Source organism: Hypanus sabinus, unplaced genomic scaffold (genome assembly GCF_030144855.1).
Source record: "Hypanus sabinus isolate sHypSab1 unplaced genomic scaffold, sHypSab1.hap1 H_9, whole genome shotgun sequence".
In the NCBI taxonomy this organism is placed as follows: Eukaryota; Metazoa; Chordata; class Chondrichthyes; order Myliobatiformes; family Dasyatidae; genus Hypanus; species Hypanus sabinus.
In genome coordinates, this window is record NW_026779050.1 from 649178 (window position 1) to 663237 (window position 14060).

The 14060-nt window shown below is 47.7% G+C and overlaps 1 protein-coding gene across 1 annotated transcript in view; it reads left to right on the plus strand.

Annotated features, from left to right (window-relative positions):
• The window catches only part of LOC132386086 (beta-1,3-N-acetylglucosaminyltransferase lunatic fringe-like), a 53967-nt gene extending 40244 nt beyond the window's left edge, over window positions 1-13723 (plus strand). The window contains exons 5-8 of the mRNA XM_059958381.1: window positions 4584-4669; window positions 6460-6625; window positions 7600-7685; window positions 13118-13723. Of these exons, the coding sequence (XP_059814364.1) occupies window positions 4584-4669; window positions 6460-6625; window positions 7600-7685; window positions 13118-13169 (390 nt within the window). The 3' untranslated portion in view covers window positions 13170-13723. The remainder of the gene's footprint in view (window positions 1-4583; window positions 4670-6459; window positions 6626-7599; window positions 7686-13117) is intronic.
• Window positions 13724-14060: the final 337 nt, after the last annotated feature.

The following is a 14060-nucleotide window of genomic DNA, read 5'->3' on the forward strand; positions in this document are numbered from 1 at the left end:
TTATTTAGAGATACTGCCCAGTAATAGACCCTTCTGGCCCAACAAGCCCACGTCACCCAGTTACACTCATGCCACCATTGCCTCATTAGTCCTTGGAATGTGGGCAGAAACTAGACCAACCAGAAAACCCTCCATGTTCATGGGAGAGCGTACAAACTTCTTACAGACAGCGATGGAGTTGAACCCGGGTCACTGGCGCTGTAATACCATTACTGTCACATGCACCCAGATACAGTGATACCATTCACACACATCCCTGCTTTCACTAGTCGAGGCACCGAGTTCGAGTCAGGAGGTTACGTTGCAACTTTACAAAACTGGAGTGTTCAGTACATTTCTGGTTTGCCTCATCAATAGGAAGGACGTTGAGGCTTTGGAGAGGGTGCAGAAGAGATTTACCAGGCCACTGCCTGGTTTGGAGGGCACACGCTATCACAGGAGGCTGGATAAACTTGGATTGTGTTGCCGCAGCATTGGAGGCTGAGGGGAGATCTGAAAGAAGTTTACAAGATTATGAGAATTATAAATAGAGGAGATGGAGAGTATCTGTTTCCCTGGGTTGAAATGTCTAACACCAGGGGGCATGCATTGAAGGTGACAGGGTAGGTTCAAGGGGGATGTGAAGGGTAAGTTTTTTACTCAGAGAGTGGTGGATGTTTGATATGGTAGTGGAGGCTAAAACATCCGAGGCTTTTAAGAGAAGTTTGGATAGAAACATGGATGTGAGGAAGATGGAGGGATACGGACATTTGATTTGCATTTTAGCTGGTTCAGTACAACATTGTGGGCTGAAGGGCCTGTTCCTGTGCTATGCTGTTCTGTGTTCCACATTCGTTTCACAGTGCATCGAGGTAGAACAAAGCACAATCCATGGCAGGTCCACTAGACTCAAAAACAGTTACTTTCCCCAAGCAGCAAGGCTGATCAACACCTCCATCCACTAACCCACCCTCCATACCCTCAACCACCATCATTTCCTGTCAGCGTCACCTTATGTGCAGACACTCCTGGGCCTAGCGTTACTTTATGGACACTATCAGTCAATCAGTGTATATGAGTTATCCATTTTTTACTGTTTTTAAAAATTATTGTTCCTTATCTTATTGTGTTTTTTGTACTCTGATCTGGAGTAACAATTACTTTGGTCTCCTTAACACCAGTGTACAGGAAATGACATTAAACGATTTTCAATCTTGACAATAACATTGCAGAATAAAGTGTACAGCTACAGAGAAAGTGCAGTGCGGGTAAATGATAAGGTGCAAAATCATCAATCAAGGTCGTCTGTGAAACCTCTCTTTGAAATCCAAGCTCTTTATGATGGTGTGTGTCAGAGCCACAGGTTGCCAGTTGTCTCGGAATGTTATCTTGGTTTTCTCAGGTACCGGGACGGTAGTAATCTTCCTAAAGGAGGTGGGATCTGGGAACTGAGGGATAAGGTGATGAGACCTGGGGTTGGTCAGCCATGATCTCATTGAATTAGTGGGACAGAACTGAGGGGCCGAGGGGCCGCTCCACTCTCCTTTCTCTCTCTCGTGTGCCCTGTGTGTTAGTTTGTGATGTGTTGGTGTTGCCATACTTGGATGCAGCTCCATCTAGTGGCGGAAGCACGTAGGTGCAGGTAACAAGGCTATGAGGAAAGAGCAGAGTTCAGGGTAAATTTATTAACAAGGGACAAATATGTCACCATATACAACACAGCATGCCCGCTACTCAGTAACATCAACCCATACATCTCTGGAATGTGGGAGGTAACCCACACAGTCATGGGGAGAATGTACTAACTCCTTATGGACTGCAGCGGGAATTGAACACCGATCGCTGGTACTATAAAACATTTTGCCAGCTGCTGCTCTATCATATTGCCCTGTGGCCCACATGAGCAATGAGGAATATGAGGAGCATGCCAGTGGTCAGTACAACCAAGACACAGTAGCAGGAAGAGAAAGAAAAAGTAAAAGACATCAACAGCTTTCTGCATAATTAACAGGAGGTTTCAGACGTACCGGTGGAAATCAATAAATTGGTACATACATAGAAAAAAACATTGCTTTATTAAATTTATTGGGATGCAATGTAGAATAAGCCCTTCTGGCGCTTTGAACTGCATTGCCCAGCAACCCCTGATTTAACCCTACCCTAATCACATGACAATTTACAATGACAATTTAAGTTACTAACCAGTATGACTTTGAACTGTGGGAGGAAACCAGAGCACCCGGAGGAAACTCATGCATTCCACAGGGAGCACGTACAGAGAACATCGGAATTGGACTCTGACCTCTGATGCCCCGAGCTGTAATAGCGTCGCGCTAAGCATGGTGCTACCTTGTCACCCTGAGCACACTGTCCACACAGATCATTTCATCACATCAAGGGGAAAACAGCACCAGGTTGCGGAATAACTTGTTACAGTAATTGAGAAAGTGCAGAGCAGGCAGACAGGATGTCAGGACCAGGGCAAGGTTAATGGTGAGGTGAGGTTATGAGGAGAGATCAGAGAAGAGGGGTCTGTTTTCCCTGGGGATCAGAGAAGAGGGGTCTGTATTCCCTGGGGATCAGAGATGAGTGGTCAGTTTTCCCAGGGGATCAGAGAAAAGGGGTCTGTTTTCCCTGGGGATCAGAGAAGTGGGGTCTGAATTCCCTGGGGATCAGAGATGAGTGGTCTGTTTTCCCTGGGGATCAGAGAAGAGGGGTCTGTTTTCCCTGGGGATCAGAGAAGAGGGGTCTGTTTTCCCTGGGGATCAGAGAAGAGGGGTCTGTTTTCCCTGGGGATCAGAGAAGAGGGGTCTGTTTTCCCTGGGGATCAGAGAAAAGGGGTCTGTTTTCCCTGGGGATCAGAGAAGAGGGGTCTGTTTTCCCTGGGGATCAGAGATGTGGGGTCTGTTTTCCCTGGGGATCTGAGAAGAGGATCTGTTTTCCCTGGGGATCAGAGAAGAGGGGTCTGTTTTCCCTGGGGGTCAAAGATGTGGGGTCTGTTTTCCCTGGGGATCACAGAAGAGGGGTCTCTTTTCCCTGGGGATCAGAAGAGGGGTCTCTTTTCCCTGGGGATCAGAAGAGGGGTCTCTTTTCCCTGGGGATCAGAGAAGAGGGGTTTATTTTCCCTGGGGATCAGAGAAGAGGGGTTTATTTTCCCTGGGGATCAGAGATGTGGGCTCTGTTTTCCCTGGGGATCAGAGATGTGGGGTCTGTTTTCCCTGGGGATCAGAGAAGAGTGGTCTGTTTTCCCTGGGGATCAGAGATGTGAGGTCTGTTTTCCCTGGGGATCAGAGATGTGGGGTCTGTTTTCCCTGGGGATCAGAGAAGAGGGGTCTGTTTTCCTTGGGGATCAGAGACGAGGATCTGTTTTCTCTGGGATCAGAGATGTGGAGTCTGTTTTCCCTGGGGATCAGAGATGTGGGGTCTGTTTTCCCTGGGGATCAGAGAAGAGGATCTGTTTTCCCTGGGGATCAGAGAAGAGGGGTCTGTTTTCCCTGGGGATCAGAGATGTGGGGTCTGTTTTCCCTGGGGATCAGAGAAGAGGATCTGTTTTCCCTGGGGATCAGAGAAGAGGGGTCTGTTTTCCCTGGGGGTCAAAGATGTGGGGTCTGTTTTCCATGGGGATCAGAGAAGAGGGGGGATCAGAGAAGAGGGGTCTCTTTTCCCTGGGGATCAGAGAAGAGGGGTTTATTTTCCCTGGGGATCAGAGAAGAGGGGTTTATTTTCCCTGGGGATCAGAGAAGAGGGGTCTGTTTTCCCTGGGAATCAGAGAAAAGGATCTGTTTTCCCTGGGGATCAGAGATGTGGGGTCTGTTTTCCCTGGGGATCAGAGATGTGGGGTCTGTTTTCCCTGGGGATCAGAGAAGAGGGGTCTGTTTTCCCTGGGGATCAGAGATGTGGGGTCTGTTTTCCCTGGGGATCAGAGATGTGGGGTCTGTTTTCCCTGGGGATCAGAGAAGAGGGGTCTGTTTTCCCTGGGGATCAGAGATGTGGGGTCTGTTTTCCCTGGGGATCTGAGAAGAGGATCTGTTTTCCCTGGGGATCAGAGAAGAGGGGTCTGTTTTCCCTGGGGGTCAAAGATGTGGGGTCTGTTTTCCCTGGGGATCAGAGAAGAGGGGTCTCTTTTCCCTGGGGATCAGAGAAGAGGGGTCCCTTTTCCCTGGGGATCAGAGAAGAGGGGTTTATTTTCCCTGGGGATCAGAGAAGAGGGGTTTATTTTCCCTGGGGATCAGAGATGTGGGGTCTGTTTTCCCTGGGGATCAGAGATGTGGGGTCTGTTTTCCCTGGGGATCAGAGATGTGGGGTCTGTTTTCCCTGGGGATCAGAGATATGGGGTCTGTTTTCCCTGGGGATCAGAGAAGAGGGGTTTATTTTCCCTGGGGATCAGAGAAGAGGGGTTTATTTTCCCTGGGGATCAGAGATGTGGGGTCTGTTTTCCCTGGGGATCAGAGATGTGGGGTCTGTTTTCCCTGGGGATCAGAGATGTGGGGTCTGTTTTCCCTGGGGATCAGAGATATGGGGTCTGTTTTCCCTGGGGATCAGAGAAGAAGGGTTTATTTTCTCTGGAGCGAGGAGGATAAGAATGTTTGGTCTTGTTTTCACAGAAATCGGTGCACTTTTGGTTTGCCACAGGAGGTGCTGGGTTCTGTATCAGCCGTGGCTTGGCACTGAAGATGATGCCCTGGGCCAGGTAGGTGTTTGCCATCTCCGGAGGACTTGACGAAACATTCATCCAGTGATGCCCCTGCACTGACCTTTGTCGACCGAGACCTTTCCATCAGTTTCTTGTTGACCCTGGTGTGAAGTTTTTTTGTGATCCTTGCCCATCATTTGATAAACATGATTAGTTGCACACAAAATACTGGAGGAACTCAGCAGGTCAGGCAGTGTCGATCAAAATGAATGAACAGTTTCGGGATGAGAGCCTTCATCAGGATTTCCAGCAAATATGGAACCACTTCTATTTAAGATAAAGATTGGCTTTATTTGTCTCATTCTTATCAAATTATCAAAACGTACATTGAAACAAACCTCTTTTCAGCTGCTTATTACTTCCCCCTGGGTCCCCCCCTCCTTCCCTTTCTCCTATTGTCCACTCTCCTCTCCTATCAGATTCTTTCTCCTCCAGCCCTTGACTTTTCCCACCCCTTGGCTTCTTCTATCGCCTTCCGGCGAGCCTCCTTCCCCTCCCCCCACCTTTTTATTCCTTCTCAGTCCTGCCGAAGGGTCTCGGCCCGAAACGTCCACTGTACTCTTTCCACAGATGCTGCCTGACCTGCTGAGTTCCTCCAGCGCTCTGTGTGTGTTGTAGTGAAATGTGTTGCTCATGCCAACGACCAGCAGAGTCTGAGGATGTGCTGGGTGCAGCCCCGAAGCATTGCCACCTTTGGGTGCCAGCGACGCATGCCCACAGCTCACCTCTGCCTGGTTGGGAAGTGAGAGGAAACCGGACCGCCCAGCGAAACCTGATGTGGTTACCGAGGAAAAGCACCAACTCCTCACAGACAGCAGCAGAGCCTGAGCACTAATCGCTGGCTCTGTCAAAGAATCAGGAAGATAAAGATGAAAAGGTTGTGGTTAACATGCAGTCAGACTGGAGATAAGACACGCTGTAGCCTATGAAACAGGCAGATTCAAATGGTGTGATACTTTCCGCAGAAATACCAAGAAGCTTCTAGAAAAAATGCAGGATCAGCTATATTTCAATTACTGGTAAATTCACTGAACAACTATAGATAATATGTAAAATGCAAGACAAATGAAAATTCTACATCCACATCCAACACCCTCTGTAACTTCCCTGCCCAACTGTTTTATAAATTAGTTATTATAATTGAACCATGATTAGATTCGGGTTAAATCGGGGGTTGCTGGGTGGTGCAACTTGAAAGTCTGGAAGGCTCTGTCCTGCTCTATCACGATCAATCAATCAATCGATCGATCTATAAATGATGTTGTTATTGTTTCTGCCTCAGCCACTTTCCCCAGCAATACTGGTGACAGAAATGCCATTCAGATAGCCCGAGGTTAGCCACACCCGGGAGGGGACAGGAAACGTGGCTAACCCTTGTGGAATAACCATCAAGGAGAGAGAGAGAGAATCAAACAGGCCTTCCGATCCCTGTTTCCACGGAGCAGCACGGTTAGGGTAACGCTATTACAGCCCCAGTGATTGGGGTTCCAATCCGAACACAGTTAGACATTCTCCCTGTGCCCACATGGGTTACCTCTGAGTGCTCCAGTTTCCTCCCACAGTCTGAGGACATGAGGGCTGGTAGGTTAATTGGTCACATGGGTGTAATTGGTTGGCATGGACTCATTAGGCTGGAAGGGTCTGTTATCGTGCTGTGTCTATGTAAATAAAAGTAAATTATCTGATTTACCAGCACTTGGTCCATAACCTTAACTTCTGAACTGAAAAGTAAATTTAAAGAAGTGTTATTGAAGGTGCACATTTAACTACTTCCCTTTTGTGACCAGCAACGGGCATTTTATGAACACGGCGGAGCGAATCCGCCTCCCTGACGACTGCACCATCGGTTACATCATTGAGGCTGTCCTGGGCGTCAGCCTGATTCGAAGTCCACTCTTCCATTCGCACCTGGAGAACTTGCAGCTGGTTCCCCGAGCACAGATTCAATCCCAGGTGTGTAACCCTGGTCCTCTGAGTCGAAATGACCGGGCAACACTCTGCCCAGCACAGCCTGACTTCCGTAGAGGGCGGTGCAATTGGAATTGGTTTATTATTGTCAAAGGTACCGATTGACAGTGAAAAGCTTGTCTTGTATGTTGTTCATAAGATCAGGTCATCACACGGTGAATTGTGGTAGAACAAGGTAAAACAATAATTACATGGAACAGCTACAGAGACAGTGCAGAGCTGATAAACCATAAAGTGCAAGATGATGGCGAGGCAGATGGTGACTCCGTTTGTCAGACTAGGGACATATTTAGTATTGTTATAGGAGGGAATGGAGACAAGGGACTTGTGAACAGTGGGATGGATCGTGGATGGGGAAAATTTGAGGATGGGTCTAGAGGACATTGGGATGGGCCGTGAGAACAGTGAGATTGATCGTGGTTGGGAAAGAGGTAAAACTGGATTTAGAGCAGGGGTTCCCAATCTTTTTTATGTGAACTCCATGGAACCCAAGTTGGGAACTGCTGATTTGGAGGATGGGGCTTCTGAACAGTGAGATGGATTATGTTTGCAGAAGAGGCAAAGTTGATTCTGGAGGACATTGGGTGTGGGGTTGTTGAACAGTGGGATGGATTGTGGTTGGGGAAAAGTTGAAGTTGGATCTAGGGGATATTGGATATGGGACTTGTGAACAGTGGAATGGATTGTGGTTATGGAAGAAGTGAAGCTGGATCCAGAGGATATTGGCTATGGGGCTTGTGACAGTGGGATGGATCGTGGTTGGGAAATTGTGGCTGACGACATTGAAAATGGGTTGCGATTGTGGTTGATTGGACTAGATGACTGCACTGAGTTTGCTTAGATAGTCAATGAGAGGTTTGTTTTAGTTACTTAAATCGTGAAATCATTCACATCACAGGAAGCGAGCGCAGAACAAACTAACGGGAAACAGATTTTTAAATTAATATGTTTCCTTCTAGGTCACTTTAAGTTACGGAACCTTTGAGAACAAAAGAAATATCATTGAGATGAAGGGATCATTTTCTGTTGATGAGGACCCATCCAGGTGAGTTCACTTGCATCTGCTGTGTCCTTGGAGGAATTGGATTGACTAAGATTGGCTCTCGGATTGCAGCTGTCTGTTCCGTACAGTGTGACCCTCATCCCAACCCCAATGGATGTTACCACTCTGCCACCGCTCAGCGGTCTGAGTGGAGGCAGAGGCACTGCCTCGCCTCACCTCACCTGCAGCTGAAGCTGAAATGCCAAGATGAGGCCATCCTCAGGGTGGAGGAGGAGCAACCCCTCATATTCCACCCAGGTAGCCCCCCAACTTGATGGCATGAACGTCGATTTTTCTAAATTGGTTATTTTCCCCCTCTCCCCTTCCCTCTTCTTTCATTCCTGCCTGACTCCACTCTAACCTCTCCTCTTTTCTTCACCTGCCTATCACCTCCCCAGTCCCCTCCTCACTCCCTTTGTCCCGAAGTCCACTTTCCTCTGCTATCAGATTCCTTCTTCTTTAGCCCTTTACATTTTCCACCAATCACCTCCCAGCTTCTTACTTGACTGCTCCCCCACCCACTGGCTTCACCTATGACCTTCCAGTTTTTACTTCTCCCCTCCTCCTCCAACTACTTATTCTGGTTTTTTCCCCATCCTGATGAGGAGTCTCAGCCTGAAGCATCGATTGTTCCTTTCCATGAATGCAGCCTGGCCTTCCGAGTTCCTACAGGGTTTTATGGCTGAAGCCCCATTGTTTCCATCTCTCCAGAGAAAGCAGAGAGCACTGGGGTCACTGGGCCGGTCAGAGAGATGTGGGGATACGGGGCCGGTCGGAGAGATGTGGGGATACTGGGCTGGTCGGAGAGATGTGGGGATACTGGGCCGGTCGGAGAGATGTGGGGACACTGGGCCGGTCGGAGAGATGTGGGGACACTGGGCCGGTCGGAGAGATGTGGGGACACTGGGCCGGTCGGAGAGATGTGGGGACACTGGGCCGGTCAGAGAGATGTGGGGTCACTGGGCCGGTCGGAGAGAGGTGGGGACACTGGGCCGGTCGGAGAGATGTGGGGACACTGGGCCGGTCGGAGAGATGTGGGGACACTGGGCCAGTTGGAGAGATGTGGGGATACTGGGCCGGTCAGAGAGATGTGGGGTCACTGGGCCGGTCGGAGAGATGTGGGGACACTGGGCCGGTCAGAGAGATGTGGGGTCACTGGGCCGGTCGGAGAGATGTGGGGACACTGGGCCGGTCGGAGAGATGTGGGGACACTGGGCCGGTCGGAGAGATGTGGGGATACTGGGCCGGTCAGAGAGATGTGGGGTCACTGGGCCGGTCGGAGAGGTGTGGGGTCACTGGGCCGGTCGGAGAGATGTGGGGTCACGGGGCCAGTCGGAGAGATGTGGGGACACTGGGCAGGTCAGGCAGAATCTGTGGAAAGGGGAGCAGAGACAGGATCTCAGATGGAAAATCAGACCAAAGCCTTTAGACCTGCAACAATGACTCTGTTCCTCTCTCTGCAGGAGCTGATTGGCCTGCTGAGTGTTTCCAACATTTTCTGGCTTTGACAAATCTGCAATTTTTTTCTGATTTTTGTTAAGTCCCTCTCTTGGTCTGTTCCCTCTCCCCTCTGTAAAATTAGCCACGTGAGACACTATGGTCCATGTCACACTGGCACCACCCCATTTGTCTGTTCTGCTCCTTTCCTCACTGACTCTCCACTCAGTAATGCCTCAAATCCCACCATAATCTGCCTCCTTGCGCAGTCTCCTTCACCCCTCCTTCCAGAATATCTCTGCTCCTTCATTTTCTGGTTCCTTATCTCATCACCGGCAGTGCTAGCATTTACTATCCATCCTTCTTTGCCCCTGAATTGGGACAGCAGTGAAGAGTCTGTGGTGGGTCTGGAGTCACACGCAGGCTGGGTGATGGATTCCCTTCCTTGCTGGACCTTCTCGCCCACCCAGGGTCATTCGCTATAGATATTTACATGTTGGATTCTAAGGTCTTAATCCAAGAATTTTTCAGAAGTCAGGAAAGGGGCATAAAATGTGCTTCATAATTGTTTTATTCAGCTTTGATAGAACAAAACGGATCAGAAACACGGAGAAGCAGCGGCTAGTGACTAAGAACAAAGAACAGAGACTAGACTGAAAGATTTCGGGGTCATGTATTCAGCTCTTCTTATACCATAGAAAGGATATATACAGATAAGAGTTAACCAATCAGATAGCCCCTATTCAAATGACATGGTACAAGAAAACTCTGCAGAGCATTCCAGAATGATACAAAGAACTGTAACCGCTAGGGGACGCACTGAAGCAATGCATATAAATACTGTGACCATTAGGACATGTACTAATGTGTTACTGTATATGTAAATAGGTAGTTATATAAGATACAAGCAGGCAGTTAATGGTTAAATTGCAGATAAAATAACAATTAAACACACTAATACAACAACGTGTTAGGACTTTGCGGTGATGTGTTGGTTAGGGCATGACATGCAACAAAAACAGCAACATTCAACAATTATAAAAAATCATATAAAAACAAAGTTAGAAGTTGAAGTTCAAATGTAGAATAAAATGTGTATAAATACTTCAATACCAGTATGCACTTACAATGTAAACAGCATTATAAGAAGTGGATTAAAGTGCAGTGAATGAGGTAATAGAGTGGGGTGGGGTCTAACTAAAATGGTTAATCAGATTAACTGCCTGGGGAAGAAACTTCTAAAATGGTTTGAAGATTTTGTTTTGATAGCGCTATAGCACTTTTTGGAAGAGAGCTTTAGGAAAGGCAGTTTGCAGAGTGGGTAGTGCCCACAATGATTCTTCCTGCTTGCTTCTTTGTCCTGGATACATATAGAGCATTGGCCTTCATCAACCATGGGATTGAGTTCAAGAGCTGAAAGGTAATGTTACACCTATATATTGACCCTGGTTAGACCCCACTTGGAGTACTGTTCTCAGTTCTGGTTTCCTCACAACATGAAGGATGTGGGAACTATGGAAAGAGTGCAGAGGAGGTTTACAAGGATGTTGCCTGGATCGGGGAGCATGCCTAATGAGAATAGGTTGAGTAAACTTGGCCTTTTCCCCTTGGAGCGACGGAGGATGAGAGGTGACCTGATAGAGGTGTATAAGATGATGAGAGGTATTGATTGCGTGGATAGTCAAAGGCTTTTTCCCAGGGCTGAAATGGCTAGCATCAGAGGGCACAGTTTTAAGGTGCTTGGAAGTAGGTACGTGGGAGATGTCGGGGTAAACTTTTTACACAGAGGGTGTTGAGTGTGTGGAATGGGCTGCCAATGATGGACATGGAGGTGGATATGATAGGGTCTTTTAACAGATTCCTGGATAGGTAAATGGAGCTTAGAAAAATAGAGGGATATTGGTAACCCTAGGTAATTTCTAAAGTAAGTACATGTTCGGCACAGCATTGTGGGCCGAAGGGCCTGTATTGTGCTGTAGGTTTTCTATATTCTAAATCCTGCAGTGATGGTAGACTGTAGCCGATGACCTTTTCTGTTGAACTGACAGCCTTCTTTCAGTAAGATGGCAGTGCACTTGGTCGCTGTGGCTGCTCTGGGTCTAACAAAGGGTGCAAATGTTTGTCTGAAATGTTTTTCTTGCAATGGCAAAACCCTGTTGGATATTGGTGAAATGAAATTCTATTTCATTGGTGAAACTGTTGGTGGGGGAGCTGTGTGGCTTCAGTTGTTGTGCAGACCAGGCTCTCGTGCCTCAGTGCTGCCTGTCACAGCCACCCAGGGGAGGAGGTGCTGGAGGTGGTGTGGGAGTGAACAGAGGCTTGACGGGTGCACCGGAATCCATGCTGAGTTTGAGGGCTGCCCCTGAATTCTGGTTCTCCTGTTAGGGCTGCACTCCAGTGTCCACTCCCTGGAAGACGAGCTGCATTGCCTTTGTCTGCAGCTGATCAAAAGGTGAAATGAGGAACTGCTGCGTACTTGCTCTTGCAGAAACGTGGCTCCAAGGCACCATCCCACTCACTATCCCTGCCATTCAGGGATTTGTGCGAATATAATTTTTGTGACTGTATGTGCAGTGTGCTCCCTGTGAGAGCTCTGTGTTTTGCACCTTAGCCCTGGAGAATCACTGTTTTGTTTAGCTGTATAGATGTGTATGGGCGAATAACAATTGAACTTGAAATTGTGGAGCCATGGTAGTGTAGCAGTTAGCCTGATGCTATTGCAGCTTGGGGTGTTGGTGTAGTGAGTTCAGTCTGATGTCATCTATGAGGAGTCTGTACATCCTCCCTGTGTGCACATGGGTTTTCTCCGGATTCCTCCCACAGTCCAGAGACATACAGGTTGGCAAGTTAGTTGGTTATAAATTGTCCTGTGGTTAGGTTAGGATTAAATCGGGGGTTGCTGGGGGCTGTGGCTGGAAGGGCCTATTCTGCACTGTATCTCAATACCAAACAAATAACTTCTTTACTCGCATGAAGCTCACAGAGTTACCAGGTACATGTTAATAATAAATGGAGTGAAGAGCAGAGAACAGCAGAATCGTGCAAAGGTTGAAATACAGAACTGCAGTGGTGTAAAAAGGAACGCTGGAGTGACATTAATGGAATAACTGAGAGAGGCAGAGTTGAAAACAAGATGGCACCACTGGGGAGTGGTGAAGCAAAGAAATGTAATATTCCAGAGGTAGAGCTGCTTCTCACAGCACCAGTGAGCCAGGGCCAATCCTCAAGTTTAGGTTTAATTATGATTTAACCGTACACAAAGAGAGCCAAAAGAAACAGCGTTCTTCCGGGGCCAAGGTGCAAAACACATTACCCGCAGCACACAGCACAAGTAACACGTATGGTTACAATTTCAGATTGAAAAAACAGTCACAAAGAGAGGGGTGAAAAAAGTAATAATATAACCCAGGTCCCTGAGTGTCATGGCCAGATTGATGGTAAATTGTCCTGGTCTAAATTGTCTCTTCCACCGAACGAACACTGGAGGGCAGCACTGAGCAAACACTGGAGAACAGCATTCCTGTGAGGGTGGAATTTGCACTTTTCCCTGTGGTTTTGTGGTTTTGTGGTTTTCACCGGCAGCCTTGGTTTCCTCTCGCGTTCCATCGATGCACAGATCGGTGGTTTATTGGCCCAGTGTAGATTACACACGGTTTAAGTGGCTGATGAATCAGTATCGGGTTTAATATCACTGTCATATGCAGTGAGATATACTTTTGGGGTGGCCCTGCAGCGTTTCGGTTAGCATAATGCTGTTACAGAGCCAGCAACCGGGGTTCAATTCCCGCCATTGTAAGGAGTTTGTACGTTCTCCCCCTGATTGCATGGGTTTCTTCCGGGTGCTCCAGTTTCCTCCCACAGTCCAAAGGCGTGTGGTTCAGTCAGTTAATTGGTCACATGGGTGTAACTGGGCAGCACAGGCTTGTTGGACCAGAACAGCCTGTCACCGTGCTGTATCTGTAAATAAAACCAATAAAATACCACTTTGTCTTTTACAGGTTCAAGTCGATTCACTGTCTACTGTACCCAGAAACACCTTGGTGTCCCTAGACCTGCGACATGTCTCAGGGTTAAAGGTTACTGGAGGCTAGAGTCACAGTTGCCAGCTCTGCACTTTCTTTGCACTTTGGGTCACTGACGTTTGCGACCAATGGTGTGAAATAAAAGAAAGAGGAAGAAAGGAGAAATAAACACTCAACCAGAACTATGCTAGAATGAAAAATAGTCACACCATGACTTCGCCAACTTGGCATACAAAGGAGTGGACCTCAGCTACACACAGAGACAATGAGAAAATGCCAATGAGATCCTTGACTGGGAAATATTTTGAAAGAAGATTTATTTTTAAAGAATGATAGATTTCTGTATATTTTTGCATAACTGGATAGAGCCCTGGCCTGCTTCAGTGCACGCACAAAAGGCAATTCGGGATAATGATCGTGTACATCAGTGAGACCTGATTTAGATTGGGGGACTGCTTTGCTGAGCACTTTTGTTCCATCTACAACAGACACGATTTCCCTGTGGCTAACCTTTTTAATTCCAGTCCCCATTCCCATTCCTGAATGTCAGTCTAAGGCCTCCTCCACTGACACAGTGAGGCGACCTGCAGGGTGGAGAAAGCAATGCCTCATGTTCGATCTCGGTAGCCTCCAGTTTGACGACATGAGCATCAATTTCTCTAACTTTGTCATTTCTCTTCTTTCCAATTCTCTCTATTACATTTCCCCACTCTGGCTCCCCTCTTAACCCCTCTTCTCCTCACTTGCCAACCACCTCCATCTGATTCCCCTCCAAAATCCCTTTCACCCATGGTCCACACTCCTTTCCTATCAGGTTCCTTCTTCAGCTCTTTACATTTTCCACCTCTCAACTCCCAGATTATCACTTTATCCCCCAATCCGGAAACCAACCATTTTGTCTTACCTATCACCTGCCACC